General features: G+C 41.8%; 1 protein-coding gene across 1 annotated transcript in view; it reads right to left on the bottom strand.

Annotated features, from left to right (window-relative positions):
- PLCG1 (phospholipase C gamma 1) overlaps positions 1-20,715 on the bottom strand; it is a 208,036-nt gene that overhangs the window by 103,518 nt on the left and 83,803 nt on the right. Inside the window, exons 6-11 of the mRNA XM_068126684.2 lie at positions 19,942-20,026; positions 16,088-16,171; positions 14,938-14,972; positions 11,626-11,698; positions 9,330-9,431; positions 3,068-3,186 (exon numbers count right to left, since the gene is read on the bottom strand). Of these exons, the coding sequence (XP_067982785.1) occupies positions 3,068-3,186; positions 9,330-9,431; positions 11,626-11,698; positions 14,938-14,972; positions 16,088-16,171; positions 19,942-20,026 (498 nt within the window). The remainder of the gene's footprint in view (positions 1-3,067; positions 3,187-9,329; positions 9,432-11,625; positions 11,699-14,937; positions 14,973-16,087; positions 16,172-19,941; positions 20,027-20,715) is intronic.

Genomic DNA, 20,715 nt, shown 5'->3' with positions numbered 1-20,715 from the left:
GCCCACATTATTACATCATTATATATACTTGTACCAAGTTTGATTTAAATCCTTTCAGCTGTTTTCAAGTATCACATTTTTATCTGACATGACTTCTAACCTTTGGCCTTTGATGCAGAAATCTAATCAGTTCATCTTTTTTTCATCATAATATATACTTATATCAAGTTTGGTTACAATCCCATTACTGGTTCACAAGTTAACTCGGTAACATAATTTTTACCGAACAAGACCTCTGACCTTTGACCTTTTGACCACATAATCTAATCAGTTCATCTTTGCATCACTATACATACTTGTACCCACTTTGGTCAAAATCCCATCACAGGTTCACAGGTTATCATGGTAACAGGACTTTTTTAAATCTAACATGACCTTTTACATCGTGCCCCCAAAATCTAATCAGTTCATCTATACCTCATTATACACACTGGCACCAAGTTTGATTTAGATCCCTTCAGCCATTCTCAAATTATCTCGGCAATGAAAACCTATCCCGGACGGACGCACGGATGGATGGACAGCCAGATGGACACCCCAAAAACATAATGCCTCTGGCGACTTCGTCGGTGGATGCATAAAAAAACCTCAGCCATTGGTTTTAAAACTATCTTCTACTGCCTACTTTCTGGTCTTGCACCCTGTTCTCTCCATGCCTTTCCCCCCTGCATCTCCCCTATGTTTCTGCAAAGCACACGTGGTCTGCCAGTAACTCACTTCGTTTGAAACGCCCAAAATCCAGACTCAATGCTCACCTCCACCCATTTGTTCCTCTTTTCTCTCACCTGTGAAACCAACTTTCTCAGTCTGGTCAATCTCATTCTTTCCTCCAGGGCTTCAAGACAGCTGTGCACCACCACTTCAGGTAAACCGCCATTCATACCGATAACCTTTTCTACGCTCATTAACTCTCCTCAAGCCCACCTCTTCCCAAGATTCCAGGTTATTAGGCTTATCCCTGCTCCCACACCCTCTACTTCATTTATCCTTGCTCCCTCTCCCTCTCCCTCCACCTCACCCTCCACTTCATTTTTTTTTTTTCCTTTGTTCCATTTCTGATTCTTTCGTTTTTCCTTCCACTTAAGTGATTGAGAGTTTGTGGCATTATGCCTGTATCCAGATCAGATTGTTCATCCACAGTGCCCCCCCCCTCCACCCCACACTTGCTCTCATTCTTCCTCCAGGTCTCCTGTTTTGTCCCTTTGCCCTGTTGGTGTGTTCAGCCCCTCCCTTCTTTTCACTGTTCTCTACCTTTACCTTATGAGGTTATGTTTTCACTTCAGTCTTTTTGTTTGTCTGTGAGCAGGACAGGTCAAAAAGTTATGGACAGATTCGGACAAAACTTGGTGGACAGGTTTGGGTGTGTGACAAGGAAAAATATATTTGATTTTGGTGAAGATCCGAATCTGGATCTGGATACGAGAATTTTTATATTTTAAAGTGATTCTTCACCATTGAGAGATGGAGCCAAAAACGATATTTAGCATGATGTTTCAAAAAGTTGTGGACAACTTATGACAAAACTTGGTGAATGAGTTGGGTGGGTGACAAGAACAAGCCCATTCGATTTTGGTTCATGTCTGGATCCAGATCCGGCCTATCAGTGGGATACAAAGTGTAAACTGTTCAGCCCAGTGGAGGTATGTGCTCTATCAAGTGCCATTCTAGTTTCGTTCTGTTATGGCCTGGTTCATTCTGTATTCGAGCTCCTCCACCAGCCTAGACGCTGAACACACACAAAAAAAAATTCAGCTTGTCACAAATTCTTTATAAGTGACTGTTACTTTGTGTTTTGGTACAGTGCAATGATAACCCTTGTATACTAATGATTCAAATATTTAACGAACTGTTTATATTGGCCCAGAAAGATTGCGCAAGCTCACACAGGACCCACGAGTCTTACGCAAGATCTGCACTAATTTGCAATTTATTGTGGTTTCTTGTAAATGGCGGTGACTACTTCATTAATTTATTATTTACTCAACAAGAAAACCACAAACTTTTTTTGTGTATTTTCTTTGTGGTACGAGGTTATACAGAATCAACCACGTACCACAAATGTCATGCAGTAAGTTGTCACTGACACACACACACACACACACACACACACACACACACACACACACACACACACACACACACACACACACACACACACACACACACACACACACACACACACACACACACACACACAGTTCCAGGACTGATATTTTTTCTCTTGCAGGTGGCATCAGTTTCCTAATTTGACGTGCATCGTAATCTACCTGTCAGCACTGCGTTAGCCGTTGTATCGATCCATTGTGTTTTGTAGCCAAACTTGAGTTTTGTTAAAATTATAATTATTGCATTCATGTTCTGAAGATGAATGAAAAATTTATGGAACAGAGAATCATTATCAGGTTTTTGGTAAAAATAAATGAAAGTGGCACAGACATTTTTGACAAGTTGAAGCTCATGTATGGGGAAGCCGCAATGTCAAGATCACGTGTGTTTGTGTGGGCCAAGAGGTTTGTGGAAGGGAGAATTGACGTGAATGACGACGTGCGATTGGGATGCCCATCAATTTCCAAAACGGATGAACATTTTGAAAGGGTGAGAATGTTGATCTGTTCTGACTGACGTCCGAAACGCCAATGAAAGGAACTAATTTTGCATCAATAGAAGGGTTCTAGAGAGCCGTCCGTCACCAATGAGCTAAATGGCCTTTCAGACGACGACTTCCAAGGGTGCTTTGAAGCATGGCAGTGACGTTGGCAAGCATGTATAGACTCTCAGGGAGATTACTTTGAAGGCGACCACTAAACATAATTGGTGCATTTACAACAACATTTTCTGTTGCTTTAATCCTGGAACGTTATTGTCGTACTTCATGTACACACACGTACTTCAACCAAGGGGTTCCAGAGATGTGTTCTGGTTTATTTTCAATTTAAAAACAACTTCGATTTATTTTTTCTCTAAAAGAGCAACAGCAAGCCATTTGAGCAGTGAGGCTTATCAGATAAGATGTGCATTTACCAGGGCCTTACGCAGTTGTCATTACCAAACATATATTACAACATACGTGTTGTGTGATGAAGAAATCCAGTAATAAGACAATGGGTTATTCATGTCATCTTGGTTGATCTTGTCAAATTCAGAATCCCACAGAGAGTTCTCCTTAGAGAAGAGGAATGTGAGGAACTGAGGAGAGGAGGAAGCAGATGGACATTTGAGTATGAGTTTCGTGAAATGCACATTTATCAACCTCAGATTGTTTAATAAATGATAACACAAATGTGGCATCGTGATACAAACACACAGTACTTTTTTAAAATGGAATTCTGCAAGTTTTTATAATCACGGTTTATTTTCAAGATCTCTATTCCTTTTAAAAGTCAAGTACAAGGTACATCTTCCCTATCATTAATCTCTGACCTTCAGTGACCTTCCTCCCATAGTTTGGTACTTTATAACGACTTTCAATGAGCTCCAATTATTGATCCCTCCGAAAGGCTTTTTATTCATTTCTCAAGGACAACAAGATTCGATACTAATGTACTTTTGTGCTGCATTTGTAACTGTATCTTTCCTCATCCCCATAATAATACACTGCTAACCTAACAGCCAACATCTATACATTACAAACCTAATGATATAGTTTAATATTCACAATGGATTTGCTTGATTGATGTTGCAGTTTGAACTTTTGCCTGAAGACCCTGAAGCACAATTCAAATTTCTTCTACAAAATTGTTTTTTTGATGCCTCTGCAGCCGAAGCCTGGAGGCATTATGCTTTTGGGTTGTCCGTCCGTGCGTCCATCCATTATTGTTATTTTTCTTATTTTGATAACTTGTTGTGAATCACTGTAGGGGTTTCAACCAGACTTGGCACAAGTGTGTACTGTAATATAAAAATGAACAGATTCGATTTTTGGTTGAAAAGGTCAAAAGTAAAATGGGGCTAAATATTCACACAAGGTGTTAAGTTTCTACAGCACTGATTATTTGGAAATACTCTGTACTATATCACTATGGTGAACTAATTGCCAAATACCAAGGACAAAGTTTCCTGAAATTTTCAGGTGATCTTAATTGAGATCAAACATAACAATGGGTTTACATCTCGTGTGGATGGAGGCATATCCATTGCCGCATTGCGTCAAAAAATTTATAGTTGCCCAATGCATCCAAAAGAGCTTTCCCTTTATACAATAACGGATTCAGTAGTGGCATTGTGGTTAAAGCATGTGCTCATACTGGGAGGTCGATCGTTCTATTCTGACCCTGGCTGTATCAATGCCAGCAATGAAAAAGTTAGCAGCAATGATGTAAAGACAGACACAAAAAAAGATGTAAAGACAAATTCAGTTTCGCATGGAGTCTGCATAGGGGTCATGCTGTATGGACTAGAAAAATGACTGCAGAGATATCACTCAATTCCCCTCAATTCTGTATGACATTTTACAAAAGTAGGGAAAGTGGGAGGAATATTTCAAACAATATTAGGTTCCTTTTTAAGGTGCTGGAAGTGGGGGTGGGAGAGGAATGGCACCCAGTGGCCTCGAATACCAGAGTATGGTGACTTTAGTAAACATAAGTCCTACTAATATTTCAGACAACAGTCAGTCACTCTCAGAAGTAATCTCCAATTGGGAGCTCACTATATATGTATATCTATAGAAATAAAAGGCACGGTGTGTTTGTGTGTGTGTGTGTGTGTGTGTGTGTGTGTGTGTGTGTTTGTTTGTGTCTTCTCCATAACTCCAAAACGATGAAATCTAGCGGCCCCAAACTTTGCATGCACACGTCTCAAACTCGAAGGGAGTGCATGAAAGAAAACTGGTTGATTGGGTGTGTTAAAACATCCTTTTTGAAGATGACCAATGGGGGGCTCATAACCAAAAAAAACAAGCCTTACCAAAAAGGCAGTACATCATCTTGGTCAGCCCTCTGTGACATCACCGGGGTCTTAAGCCGCAATTTGGTTTCCGCCTATTGAAACGTGCCTTGGCTTGGAAACACTATCTACTCTCACGGACTAATTAAAGCATATAATCGAAATCTGGATTGGTTCCCATGCACTTAATACGCATCAAAATCTGGTGTGAAATCATCATCATATTGAAATACGCAATTTGATGTTTGTCTGTCTGACGATTTTGACCGCAATACATTCAGCCGTTACTTATCCAATCACAACCAAATTTGACAGGGAGACTGAGGGTCACACAATGGAGGTTTTTTTTTTTTTTTTTGTACACTGAATCGAGGCTCGTGAAAGAGCTAACATTTACTTCACAAACAAATCAACCAGACAAACAAAATATATAAAAAGAGGGAGCGGAAAACAAGATGGGGAGAGAAGGGGAAGCACACAAACACAACATTTGAGAGCAGGGAGATGTGTGGAAGGGAGAGGGCTTGGGGGGAGGAGGCATGGGAAGGGGGGGGGGGGGGGAGGGAGAAGTATAAAACACAAGGAGACCAAGGATTTCCAGGACAGAAGTTGGTATTTCAAAAAAGTGGAATTGGGGTGAAATTAGTGGGGGTAGAAAAGATCAAGGTTTTGGATGGGGGAAGATAAGAGATGGTGGTGAACAGCTGTTTTAAAGACCTGGAGGGTGGAGTGGGATTGAAGAGAGTGAGGGAGTTTGTTCCAGAGGCGGGAGAAAAGAGGCATGAAGGAGTAGGTTGTATTGCTTTAACTCCCCTTCAATCCCAAAGCAGTTTTCCCCGCCAAGGAGGTTGCGTGTTGAGGTGTATATCCATGTTAAGATAGCTTTGTCATGCCGTTTTTCCAAAGCTGCTTCTAATAACAAAAGTACCAATATCACTAAATATAACAGCATAATATTAATGTTATTACAAAACAACATTAACACTAATAATATCTCCCCTCTCCAGAGTTTTTCCTCCTTGAACAAATGCTGAGTTAACGTGTATGAACAGCTTATTGTGCGGTTTTGGTGGGAGCACCCAGAATGAAAAATATTATAAATGACAAACATGCATGATTACCTTTTCAAAACAGTCGCTACTGCTGTTTAACACAAAACTGAAAGGGAGGAAACCTGGGGTGTGTTTAGTTACCAAGCAGCTAGCTCGCGCTTGCCAAGCCAGCCGTTTATTTTCAACGGTTTTGAATAGAGTGAATGAATGAATATGGTTTTGAATAGAGTGCATGCTCGAATGCATAAACTACCTGGCGAACACTCTACAAGAAACTTGGTAAATGAACACACCCTGATGTTGAGGCCCAAGCTTACATCTACTGTAATCCATATACATAATCTATATACCTCAGAGAGGAATGACCCTTCCTGCTGCTCCCCTAGGGAATGGGTGTACTGTTCTGAAAAAAAGGTCACCTTTCCCCTTGTATAGAGGGACGAGGGTACTCAGTTCCCAATCCACTGGAATGCGGCCTTCTTTCACCACCAGATTGCAGATCTCTGTCATTCTCTTCACACCCCAATTTCCCGCTGCCTTCAACATATCTCCCGCAACTCCCGTCGGCCCTCCCGTTTTTCTACTCTTCATTGCTTTTATCATTCATTTTCTCATTCATTCATTCATTTTCTCATTCATATACTCATTCATTTTATCATCCCTGGTGTTGGGCTAGCGGCTAGGGTGCCGGCTTAGGATCCTAGGATCCTGGGTTCGAATCTCGGTCGATCGCCGAATTAATGCCAGGGGGGTTGACTCAGCCTGTCATCCTTCCGAGGTCGGCTAATTGAGTACCAGTTCACTGGTAATTCCCTGTTTGTCGTTGAAGGCAGCAAAAAGGGTTGGCGTCAGGAAGGGCATCCGGCCGTAAAACATTGCTTCAAAAAGGGGACCAAAAAAACAACAACTACCACGGTCCCCGAAAAGGCCAACCCCCGCTTTGCGGGGAAAAATGGCCTCTAAACGGTGGTTTTATTGCTTTTATCGCTTCCTCAACTTCCTTCTCGGTTATCTTCTCTGCCGGTCCTAAAACTGGGTTACTCTCTATGTTGCCATCCCATTCATTCTCTGCATTCAACAGTATTTCCATGTATCTCTTTCATCTTTCTTTAATTCCATCTGGGTCCACAACGATTTGTCGCACTTCATCCTTCAAGCAACTCACCCCCATCACATCACACCTCTCTTTCGCTATCTGCTTTTGCAATCCTGAATACCGCTCTCTGGCCCTCTTCCAAATCCAAGCGTTCCCCGAACATTTTCCTACATGCCTCCTGCGCCTTTGCTACCTCTTTCTTTGCAGCCTTCTTGGCTGCCTTATAACTTTCATGCTCTGCCTTTTCTGACCCCATACCCTTCGCCTTCTGCCACTCCTTGAACTTCTTCCTCTTCTCGTCAATCTTCTTTCCAACTTCATCATCCCCCACCATGTTTCCGAGTGCCTCGGTAGTCCTTTTGTCCATCCACATACCTCACCAACGGCTCCCAACAGACTAGCTTTCATTGACATCCAACCACTTTCAGGCTCAACCACATCATCCTCCACCATACTCAGCCTCTCTTTTAATGCCTCCCTCACTGTCATCTCTTTCAAGCTCCACACCTTCATTCTCAGTTGGTACTTCACCCGCCGAGCTCTCCTCGCACCTTTCACCCTTATGTCGCAGACAACCAAGTGGTGCTGTGAAACAGCCTCCTCCCCCGGGATCACGTTTGTGTCCCGGAGGTGCCCCCTATCTCGCCTACGCACCAGCAGGTAGTCAACGGTTGTCGTCATCCCACCTGATGTGTATGTAACAAGCTTATTATCCTCTTTCTGGAACTGAGTATTACAAATCAACAAATCAGCTCCATCAGCAAACTCCAAAATCCTCTCACACCATATCCGTAACCCCCATGGACCTCCTCAAAACCTTCCATACTTCTTCTCACATGTCCATTTATGTCTCCTCCTACCACAACAACTTCCTCATCTTTCATGTTTTCCATCAGCTTCTCTATCGCACACCAGAACTTGTCCTTCTCTTCATCGCTCCGACCAACCTGCGGAGCATATCCCGAGATGACGTTCACCAAGAGCTTTCCAATCATCATTTTCACCATCATCAACCTTTCACTCACTCTAGTCACATTCACCACACTGTCTACAAACTCCTCAGAAAACAGGACACCAACACCATCCATGCCCTCCGGGCACCCTTGCCACACAAACTTGTATGTCTGTCCCTGCCTACCCTTCCCCATTCTCACACCACTTCCCTTCCATCTCGTCTCCTGCACACAACATATGTTCACTCTTCTTCTGACCAATAATTCCACCACTTCTCCTGATCTCCCTGTTATTGTCCCTACATTCCAGGTCCCAAACCTCAGAAACCGATCTCCACGTCGGGCATCAGACGTTTCGTCATCATAAATGGAGTGATTTCCACCCTTGAGTTCCACGGGTTCCCCACCTTGAGTTTTGACGAGAGGGAGTGGGGTCCCCCACGGGGTACTACGGGCTGAACCCTGCTCATATGTAGTTGCAATTGTCATGGTTCTCTTTTTGAGGCAATGTTTTTTATGGCCGGATGCCCTTCCTGACGCCAACCCTTTTAGTCGCCTCTTACGACACGCAGGGATACGGTATACCTATTCTAAACCGGGGTACACACCGGTAAACCTCTTCATCATATCCTCTTCATCATATATATATATATGTATATATATATATGACATAATCATTAACATATTTTATTCCCCATGGAGAGTTCTTTACAATGAGCCACATCTCAATTTTTTCGATGTGGAGCTTTCGGAGATAGAGGTGCAAAGTTTTTCGGTTTTTCCAAGATGGCGCCCATACCACGTGACATATGACGTCATCATTATCATTCAAATATTATACAGGTGGAGTTGCACCTATCGTGGAAATTTCCTGTCAATCGGACCAACGGTTGCCGAGAAAATCATATTTATTCTGTGCGGACAAACAGACAAAGAAACAGACAAACGGATCCAAATGCAATACCCTCTCCTCCTGTGAGGGTAATCATTTGTTACATATTGAATCATAAGTATAAAAACGTTAACATAGTACGGAACCACCACTGCCTAACAGCAGTTTTGCGGTCTGTGGGACCGCAAAAGTTTTGAGAGCTGCGGTCTGTGGGACCCACAAGATAGTACATCAAAACTTCAGTAGAGTTGATTAATCCAGGACTATGGTAGTAAGGAGTAAGTCTGTGTGAACAAGGCACAACGATTTTGTCCGGCATAACTTGCTAACCTTTGAGGAGCGTCGAGGTAAACATACCACAAATTGTTGCTTTAGATCTTTATTTGTTACTTGTAAAAAATAAAGTAAAGTTGATAATCATTCATAAGCATTTGCAAAATACAGTAAATTACCTCTTCTAAAGAGAACCCAGGTTCTTCTGTGTCCCGGCCAACATTGTGGAGAAAGGTCATCATGAATTCGTGGACCTTTGAGGGCTCATTTGCCCACATCTCCTGAAAATAAAAAAAATGCCCAAAAATCAGAAATGAATAAAAGTCACGTTTTGACTTGAACTCACGCTTTAGATTGCAAAAGGAAGTGCCCCGGGTCTCTGCTAGTATGTATGTATGTATGTAATATGTATTGTTGCGGATATGGGATTTGGCCTCCATCCATATCCGCTTGTAAATATTCCCCTATTTCCCCAATACTTCCCAACTATCCCCAATCCCCCATTCCCTAGTCCCATTTTCTGTAAACAACACTCTGTAGAACCGACTTTCCCCTATTTCCCCCATTAAATGTCGCACCCAGGTTCACCGCATCTCACGTAGACAACTATAGGACATCTTGCTAGTTATTCTTAGTCTATGTCAGTTAAGGACTCGTTTCCATTAATTCTGACTCTTCGTTGCACCAGAATGTGATTGTATGGCACCGTTAGAAAGTTTAGGACCTCCCAATACCTCCCCGCAACTCTTCCTCATGGTACAACAACAACTACAACAACAGCGGCGGCGGCGCGGGGAGTGTGCGTCCTCACTCCGGCTTGGTTAGCCGCCATTGAACATGTGCTCCGACGGGGTTACCACGCAGGGGCTCGCCGTCAGCTCCTCGTCAAGGGCGGAGCCCGGTAACCCCCCGCACCCAATGGAAGCGGCGGACCGATTCCATCTGGGGCGGAGCTAACGAGCCGAGGGCGTGTCACTCCCCGCTGGGCATGCGCAGGAAGGGGGAGGTGACGTCAGATGCGCCCACACCACGGAGAGAGAAGACGCCACCTCCAAGCGCTGAATACCTCCCCGCATCTCTGGACTGGACCGAGCTGTATCCTGTCCCTGAGCCAAGGTGCACCTTGAGCTATCGACTGCCTGCCCTTCCTTGCCATCAATCCCTGTGTAAGTCAGTCTTGTCCCGTTTGTCTGTGGTCTGTCAGGGATAAGATAAGACTGTGTCTAAGTGCCCATCTTGCTGTGCTTTACCTCTTACCGTGTAATCTACCCGTTTCTGCATCACCAATATTATATCCTCCTCCGGAGGTCTTGAGAACTGTACCCCTTGTGTCGTTGCATTTATCCCAGCCGTTGTGTCCTTTCCTTCATTGATTTAGCATAGCGCGATTCGGCCAACGTTCGAGTGTAATCGGGTAAACTGTGCGAACACGGCGGCCATTCCGCTCGGTCAAGCAACATCTAAGTCGTGTCCGTAACAGTATGTATGTATGTATGTATGTATGTATGTATGTATGTATGTATGTATGTATGTGATGACCATGATGATGATGATGATGATGACCACTCCTTTTGCACCGTGATGCATAGTGCTGCCAAAGCAGTTTCCTTGACTATTGGGCATAATCCTGGATGGGTCGCCACTCAGACGCAGGATACCCGAATGGCCCATTCATCCCAGCAAGCTGGCACTCATTTTGCCGACCTTGGAAGGATGACAGGCTGAGTCAACCCCACCTGGTGTTAATTAAGCGGCATGACAGGGGCTTGAACTCAGGACCTTGCAATCTCAAATTAGCCACCTTAACCGCTAAGACAACACCAGGCTTCATCATATATATAAATATATATAAACACTCACACACATATGAATAGATGTATAATTAAATAGGAGAGCGAGGCATGACAAGGCGTGCTACTAGAATACATAACAGATTGCATCAGCATGTGATAGAATCATTGCACATCAATAGTTACCCATGAGGCAGTGCAGAACGACAAGATGGTATCGTTATCGATATATAAAGCTTGTATACATCTTATTGATACACCATGTGTGACGTGACGCATACGCATACGCACGCACGCACACACACACACACACACACACACACACACACACACACACACACACACACACACACACACACACACACACACACACACACAGTAAACAACCTAAATGGTGAAAGAGCAGTTTGTGTTGGGGTTACTGAAGCAGATGATAAAGAAATAACAGAAATGCTAAAATACCTACTCACCAGCCAACCACATCCACCTAACCACATCCACAACCATTTATGGCATGGTTGTGCTTCTCTGGAAAGTGCAACTTGTGTACCAGGTGACTATCACACATTTATACATGAAGAATCACATAAGAGTACGGGGTCAAGTCCCCTCATGACAACTGAACATATGAAGCCCCAACCCATTGGGTAGATTGTCATTGTGTGCTTATCAGAGTTGAACTTACCTTCTGTTCAACCAGTAGAAATCTTTGCAAATCATGCATCGTAACAACGGAGCTTTCTAATTTCTCAGGGTTCCTACACAAACAGAAGCACATATCAGTCATTCTGATTGCCACGTCACTCAGCACTAAAGATTAAACCTCAATGTGCGAAACATTGATGAAGTACATGATCCAGGTTAAAAATAACCGTTAGCATTCAAGGATGAATGCTAACTTTTCATTAAACCAACTAATCAGGTCAGTCACTATTTTAATGGGTTACCGGCCCTACAGTTTGTTCACCGCAGCCCACACCTAACTTGGCAGAATGCGAAACATGGAGCAGTACATTGGCACATTTCTGCACTTAACATAAACTCACATTTTAAAATGCATCCACTGCATGCTCCTTGTTTTTGTTTTTTTGAATGTGTTATTGGCAGATATGGCGTAGCAGTCTTGCAAGATCACACTCTACAATCCCCGAAAAGTCACCAGCTAGGCGGACAGGTATTAAATACATACCACCCGAGAGCAAAAACAAAACAAAAACAACTGCCGGATTTTTACAACTACTGTTCAACTTGTTTCACAACTACAACGTACAACTGTTCCGGGGTGTGGGCAGGTGTTAGTTTACTGCAATGATCATTATTTTTGAGAAACTTGAAATAAAGGACAAAGTTGTTGGGAAAGTTTTCTTCTTCAAACTACCAAATGAGAACAAATGAGAATGAGAAATGAGTTCTCAATGAGAAAGAGAACACAAAAACTACCAAATGAACTTCCCGAAACAAACAAACCAAAACAAACCAAAACTCAAACACCAGCAAATTGAAAATTCCAATAAAACCTTCAAATTACACCACCAAATAGAAAAGATTTATCGATTTTCAAAAAAATGAATACAATTGTTGTGCTTTAAAATAATAAGATATGAATGATAGTTGATCTTCCTGATGTATAGTACAAGGTTCACAAAATGCTTCATGTTTTTCTATTTTACTGGATGATCATTAGACAAAACTACAAGGGTTGGAATGATGGCCTGAAGGTACTCACACTCGCCCCTGAGCCGTCTAGCCTGAGTTTGAATCTCAGCCCAGCTACAAACTGTCATTCTGGTGTGTCACAGGCAGGGAGAGGCAGCAGCAACGTGTGTGCCATCCCTCGGATGGACATTAAAGTAGTAGGAGTCTCATCTGACAGTGTTAGTTGGTGGATGTTAAAGATCATACGGTGTCCTTTGTGAAGAGTCGGCGAGCTATTGCCGGCACCACAAACAAATTACAAATTGCAGCCCGAACCTACAGGGGGCATTACATCAGCTGTAAAGCTGTGCCCTCAGCCAATGATGCTACTCGCAGCCATAAGCTGCACACGAAAGAAGAAAAAATATATACAAATATAAAGGACTTTTTTTCAATCATCGAAAATTCAATCACTTTTATAAAAGCTTACATCTGGCCTTCATACTTCTGCCTTCTCATATCTTTGCCCTCTTCAAGACACTTCAGGTCACATGCATTCCTCAATAAACTCACCTGCCTAACCACACCCTTAGTTACCCACCTGCACTCATTCATTTTGTTCCATTATTCTTGCAATTGTGGAATCATCTCCTTGTGTCTGTCATCTCATCTTCCTCAGTTGAGTCTTTCAAATTAGCTGCCCATCACTATCTCATGCGCTCACCCAAGCACAACCCTGATCAATTCAACACATCTGGATTCTTTCCCATTCTCTTCCTCCCGAAGCAAATTGTTACCTTTCTGTGTTGTGCGGAAGACGGGGTTTTACAATCACTTCTGTCCGTTTGTCTGTCCGGGCCGTAACCTTTTTTACCATTTGAGTTTTGTCATTGAATTTTCAACATAGCTTTATTATGATAATATGGAGAAGACAAATTCATAATTTTGTGAGAAAGTCAACTTCACATAAAATCGTCAATTTTCATCCAATTGACCTGAAATTCTAAGAATTTGCATATTGGGTCACTAAATTGGATGACCAATCAAAGCTAGAAACCAATTGTTTTTTTTAGATCAAAATGTCAAAGGTGAATGACTAACATAAAATCATCAATTTTCATCCGATTGATTTGAAAATTGAACAGGGTTTGCATATTGGGTCACTGAATTGGTTCACCAATAAAATAAAAGTAGCCGATTGTTTTGAGGTCAAAAGGACAGGGTCACCTAAAAGTCAATTTTTGATATTTTTACCTCTGCCACCAAAGGTGGATGGAGGTTATGTTTTCACCCCTGTCTGTCTGTTTGCTTGTGAACAGGATATCTCAAAAAGTTGTGCACGGATTCGGACGGAATTTGGTGGATGTGTAACAAGGACGAAATTATTAGATTTTGGTGAAGATCGGGATCCAGATTTGGATCCGATAATTTTTATGTGATTCTTCACCATTGAGAGATAGGGAAGAAACGATAAATATCATGTTTTTTTCAAAAAGTTGTGGACGGGCTATGTCAAACTTGGTGAACGAGTTGGTTAGATGTCAAGAACAAGCCCATTTCGATGTTGGTTCAGGTCCGAATCCAGATCCGGCTATCAGTGTGATACAAAACATAAACTGTTCAGCCTGGCGGAGGTATGCGCTCTACCGTGTGTCGTTATAGTATTTAGCTGTTTTAGTCATGTTTAGCCAGTTCACTGGTAATTCCCTGTGTCGCAAGAGGCGATTAACAGGGTTGGTGGCAGGAAGGGCATCCGGCCATAAAATATTGCTTCAAAAAGGGGACCAAGGTGCCCGAAAAAGGCCAACCCCTGCTCTGCGGGGAAAAATTGCCCCAAAAGTTTTTTTTTTGTTTTTTTTGTCATGTTCAGCATTCAAAGCAGAAGTCCAAAAACAGAAGTGGATGCGGATGGGCTTTGCATTTTCAGATGCTTTCTAGTTCCTTCTTGTGTTTGCCCTTACTATTTGGAAGGCTGTAAACCTGCTGCCATTTGTTGTTTTGCCCCTCTATGAGCCTAGACCCTAGTAGTGAGAAAAAAAATACTCATACAAAATGACAATCAGAAAAGTGTTCTTTTAACAGAAAAACAACCAGGCAGAAAATGTATTTTTGTATTTCATATACGTACAAGAAGTTCATTATAAAAGAATGAAAGAAAATCTCAAAGAAATTGAAACTCTCAAAGTCAGTATCCCTCTTAATTTAGAAAAGAGATTAGGAATTTGTGACGATTGTAAAAATGGCTTCAAAATATGTCAAACAAAAGCATGTAAAACAAAAGTGAAGGTTAAGTACTGTTCGTTTTCAAAAACGTATCTTTTTATAACAAGGTTGATACAAAAAATAGAATAAAACCTCTTACCGGCTTGAAAAACCAAAATCCATTTGTTCGAGAATCTGTATGAAAACAAAGGTTTAATTTAGTGACCGCGAACAACGTTGGATAAGACTACAAATCTACAGTTGCTTCAGGAATTACTAAGTGCAAAGTACAGCTTAAGTGCAAAAGGCATTAGATTGCATTATCACCGTTACCTGTAAGTGCATCACTTTGTCCAAGTGCAGTTGTTAGCACCTCAACTTACTTTTTAAAGCAACACTATATTGTTCAAAACAAGCAAGTAGTGATTACGATTTGGTTGTTTCACTTAAAAGGATAGCTATTATCAACCAAGCCCCTGAAAAGATGGGAAAATGGCCGTAAACCTTGTTGTTGTTACCTCTGCCACCTAAGGTAGACAGACGGAGGTAATGTGTTCACACCTATTTTTCTGTCTCTGCGTGCAGGACATCTCAAAATGTTATGGACGGATTCAGACGAAACTTTGTGGACAGGTTGGGTGTGTGACAAGGATTAATTGATTAGATTTTGGTGAAGACCTGGATCCGGATCTGGATACTAGAATTTAAAAGTGATTCTTCACCATTGAGAGATTGGGCTAAAACAATATATAGCATGATATCTCAAAAAGTTGTGGTCAGATTCGGACGAATCTTGGTGGGTGAGTTGGGTAGGTGACAAGAACAAGCCGATTAGATATGGATGCAGATCTGGCTGATCAGTAGGAATCAAAACGTATACGGTTCAGCCTGGGAGAGGTATGCGCTCTACCGTGTACCGTTCTTGTTATACTGTACTAGCCGAAAGGACCTGGCTTTGCCTGGGTTATTTTTGAATGAATTTACTACTATAATTCAGCTTTTACTCGTGGCCGTAGAAGATTGACTACTATAATTCAGCTCAGCTTTTAATTGCGAAATGGGCCCAGCCCGGCCGAGGCGGCCTCGACACCTAGCCCATAACCTTCCCGGGGCCCGTCCTGACATTTTTTTGTTTTAGAGGTTTCCTCCTATATTTCACCGTTCAGGAGATTAGCACGTGCAGACAAACAAACAAACACACACACAAAAACTTTCTGTTATATATATATAGAAGATATAAAAGGATAGCTAAATTGATAGGAATTGGAATGTAGTAAATGGTCAATTTCTATACAGCATGATTCATTCACCTGGCACTGTGATTCAAACATGAGCTTCTTATAAAACATCACAAATAGGGGAAATGAAATCTCTCCTTTTCCTGCCTCCAGCTCCTGAAAACAGATCAGACAAATTCAATGAAAGCCAGAATAAAATGGTTTACTCTACATTAAACGATCTCACCCTTTACTCACTTTACAACAAATGTCCCCGATGTCCCTGCTCTCTATCTTGTCTCCCGCTCCCTTTATCATATGTTGTATGTGTCAGTTTGTCTTTTTGTGATCAATGTTAGCTCTTATACGAGCTTCAATCTTGTATACAAAAAAACAGTCTCACCATTTACCTGTTCCATACCAAAATAGCTTACTCTTCACCTGCTTTCCACCAAAACCATGTTATTGTAGGGTGGATATGTGAAAGGAGGTTGTCAGCAGAAAGCATGAAAGTTGGTGAATAAGGGTTTTAAGTTATGCTGAGTACAATTAGAAGTGGAGACATTTGATACGGGCAACAGAACCTATTTAAAAAGGAGGTTTCAAAATGGCCACCATCCGAGCTGAAAAGGCACTTCACTCAATTTCTAGATTTAGTAGAGGGGTGTAATTGGTGTAAAAATAGGTGTTTTGATGTCACTGGTTATGATTTGATACACCACAATACTCTAAATATGTAAATATTCCCTCAAAAATATATTTATCTAATTTTGGCACCGATATGGTTTTTTTTGTTTTCCACGTGCTGGTTGTGGTTCCTTTGGCTGATATGTGTATACACTGACCAATGAAATATTGAATACCAGTAGAATAATTAGCTGCATATGAACTACATAAACACTTGTAGTGTTATTCATCAAAACAATATACTCTCATATTCAAGTCAATATGTCCAATAAACTGAAATTGTCATCTGATCCTACTGGAGATCTACCACACACAAACTGGGAACTATGTGTTATATGTCAGCGGTCCACAACGGCCCATCTCATAGACCCATGTAATAACAGAAATCTTGATAACCTGAATAAGGGTTATGGCCATATAAGTCATTAGCTGATAACCTAGAGGAGCTTTATCAACTCAATGCCCTTCCATTACATGTAGAGCTCTCTAGGTTGAATGATGGATCTGGAATTGCAGAGACTCTCATCACAAACAGTGCAAAGTGGCACAAACCATGGTGGCTTGTTTGCAATATGACTCGGGTTGATCGAGTCAGGAAACAAAAGGAGAAAGTAAAATGAACTGTGAAGCTCAGTTCACCAGTCAAAACTTGACTGAGGTCTAATTTCTCCAGACCAAATATAGATGATCAAACCCAACCACTCTGCTAATTTTGTGACCAAATGGTAGAGCACAGTAGCCATAGAACTGCAACACAAAATTTAGACAAAAACGTACCTAAAAAGGTGACAGAACTAAGAGATACAAAACTTATTGCCAAGATGTCAGCTGGAGACTTGACCGCATCGGATGCTGTTTACCACAATAACCGTTTGACAAAACCATACACACGACATAGATCACTTTCGAGGAGGAGTGAATCTGAAATAGCTGACGACATGAATCCAGAGTCAGTTGCTCTTGCAGAACTAATGTCCTACATGGAAGATCGCCAAGACTCTATTGGCAGCATCTTTAAGCTCTCCGAGTTGACAAAACTATATATTCTGCATCTTGAGCAGCTTGGTAGCGATATGGCCAAGTAGGGTCAACTCTACCAGGCTGAAAGAAAAAATCCTCTCAAAAATGCTCAATGTGGAAGCAAACGAGAGCAACTATGAAGTGGTTCTCACTTCACATTCTAGAAAGATGTGGGGCAATGCATTATTACTAGCCAGCAAAAATGATTCTGACAGTGATGCAATTGTGTTGATAAGGGCAGTTGAAATAGTCCACACAGAAGTTTTTCAGATGAAGTACAATTGCAAGGGTTCACTTGATGATGATGATGATGATACTTGATGGTACCAACATTCAGAATCAAAATGCAAATTGTCAAACTATCAAGGGGGCAGTCTCATCCTTGGCCCAACTGCTCGTCTTCAATAGCGTCAAAAGATCTTGGAAAATCAATACAGGAAGTAATCATAATCCTGATTGTGAAACAGTCCACAGAACAGCAATCTCACATCTATATAATAATAGCATAAGGACTCGACTGTTATCCCTTTTACGCCGCACCCAGTGACCCGATGCCCACGGCAGTAATGGATTTACGATCTACGAACCGCGCTCTTTGTTTATCACGTGCAGCCATACTCGAAAAATCTGAATTAGCCGACGTTGGGGCCCAAAAGCATCCGATTAACTGCCGATACGACGCCATTTTATTGGCGTCTGCTGGGTGAAGGCGAAGCAAGCCGTCCGCTGATTGGACAGTCGAAGGCGACAGCAAGCCGTCCACTGAGTGGACAATCCAGAGCATGCATTTGTGCCGGTGTCGATCGCGGTGTACGCTAACCTCATCAGGTGGGTTTACCATAATTTCTTCCATATACTGTGATTACAACGAAGTGAAACCGAGGTGATATGCCGATTCCTATTACGAATCCAATTCATTTTTCAAAAGTATATCGTAGCGTTGTCATTTAAGTAGATTGCAATAAATACGTTGTTCATATACGCACTCTTCATTCTCATCTTTCTTCCTAACTCTTACTCGGACAAGCAAATCCCCTATGCCATCCATAATGGTACACTCTATCCATACACCACATCCTCCCTTCCGTGGATGTTCCACGGGTTTCGGCTAGTACAGCATTGTTCAGACACAAACACTGGGTTTATTCGTACCCATGACAGAGGTGAGTGGAACTCATATGTAGTATTCGTGAAGAAAATGTTCCAATCTGGCAGAAAGCATGAAATTTGGTAAACCCCCCTCCCCCCCCCCCCGAGCCAAAATTAAAGCCGGATAAACTACCCGTATGACTTCTCCAGTATAGTAGCATATTTCAGCATCTGTAGAAAAAAATGTATTCAAATATTAGAGAATACACTGGCGTTTTGGCCAAGTTATAGACAAATAAATCAACTTTGGCACAATTTGTGCTTTCTGAACACCCCTTCACAAAAACTCCATTTTAAATAGGTTATTTATTTTTGAGGGAATATTTACATATTTAGAGTATTGGAGTGTATAAAATCATAACCAGCGACATCAAAAACCCCTATGTTGATACCAATGACATCCCTCTGCTACATCTAGAAATTGAGTAAAGTGAATTTTCAGCTCTGATGGTGGGCATTTTGAAACCACCATTTTGAACAGGTTCTGTTGCCTGTATCAAATGTCTCCACTTATAATTGTACTCAGCATACCTTAAAATCATTATATACCAAATTGAATGCTTTCTGCTGACACATCTTGCCTCAAATATGTCACATGTCCACCCAACTATTATCGTTAATGTACTCTATTCCAAACCACCTCCCCCTTTACCTGCTCAACCCGAAACAAGATTCCCCTGTATCTGCTTTCCTTAAAAACACCTATCTCTTTTCTACTCTACTCTGCAATAGGTTGCCTTTTACCTAATCCACATCAAACCACCTCATCCTTTACTTGTTTCATCCTAAACCAACTTTACCTTTTCGATCTTAACACCAAACAAAGTATCTCACTCAATCTGTTCTACACCAAATTGGTTTTCCCTTATTTGCTCTAACCCCAATGCACCTTGCCTACTAATACCTCCATACTACGACCACCAAAGGCCATTATCTGCAGTCTTTCATTATATTTGCCTTCACCTTCTAGCAGTTAATTACAATTTACTCTTTCCTGATCATGTAGCTTGCAAAGTCAGCAAAACAGTAGAGTGGAAAAGGTGAAAGGTGGGTTTGCAATCTTCCCACCATACCCAAAGCTGGCTACTCACTGAGAACTTATCTCGTAATAGTTTGCTGTTTTGAGCCTTGTAATTCATTTGTGGTAGCATGGCTTTCACATCCTTTCGGTTGACTCTGTATGGAAAGAAAACAGGAGAGGGAGCAAGGGGAAGAGGGAGAGAGAGACAATGTATAAAATATTGCTTGCTTTCTGAGAAGGAATAAAATCTTGGGCTGGGCGATATTGATATTTTTGTGAGTCAATTATCATCCCTCCAAATATCGACGATCTGGCGATATATCGACATTGCGCAGTCATTTATGCTAACGTAGTGTGAGCACTCAGCGGTGATAGTTGGTGCTTGGAGGGTGAGGGGGTACACACCATCGATGTTTATATAACCCTACTGATGACCCACTGCACAATAGCTCAAAGATATAGCTGTTAATCGCTGTGAAATCTTTCCTGAAATGAATGTAAACACTTTCGTGTGTTCTCATTGAAAGCAGTGTTTGCGTCATTATCATACATACACAACATCATAACAGGTATTTTAACAACTTTATTTGCACTTTTGCAGAGTGGTGAAGAAGCCGCTGAGGCTCGACATCGGACTTCATCTAAACTATCTATATTATAATAGCCGTAGATGATTCTGTCTGTCTGTCTGTCTATCTGTTGGGTGTCTGTCCGGGGTGTGGCTTACTCGGTTTGCAGAGTAGCTCCACCCATAGCTCCACCCATTCTGGGAGTGGCTATAAACAAATATCCACCATTTTATTAACTCGCATAGCTTTGAGTCCTGTTTTGTAGGCCCGTGGTG

The sequence above is a fragment of the Myxine glutinosa genome, chromosome 10 (genome assembly GCF_964187855.1).
Source record: "Myxine glutinosa chromosome 10, kmMyxGlut1.1, whole genome shotgun sequence".
Taxonomy (NCBI): Eukaryota; Metazoa; Chordata; class Myxini; order Myxiniformes; family Myxinidae; genus Myxine; species Myxine glutinosa.
Note: the sequence above shows the minus strand (reverse complement) of the source record. Positions and strands in the feature narration are given on the sequence as shown.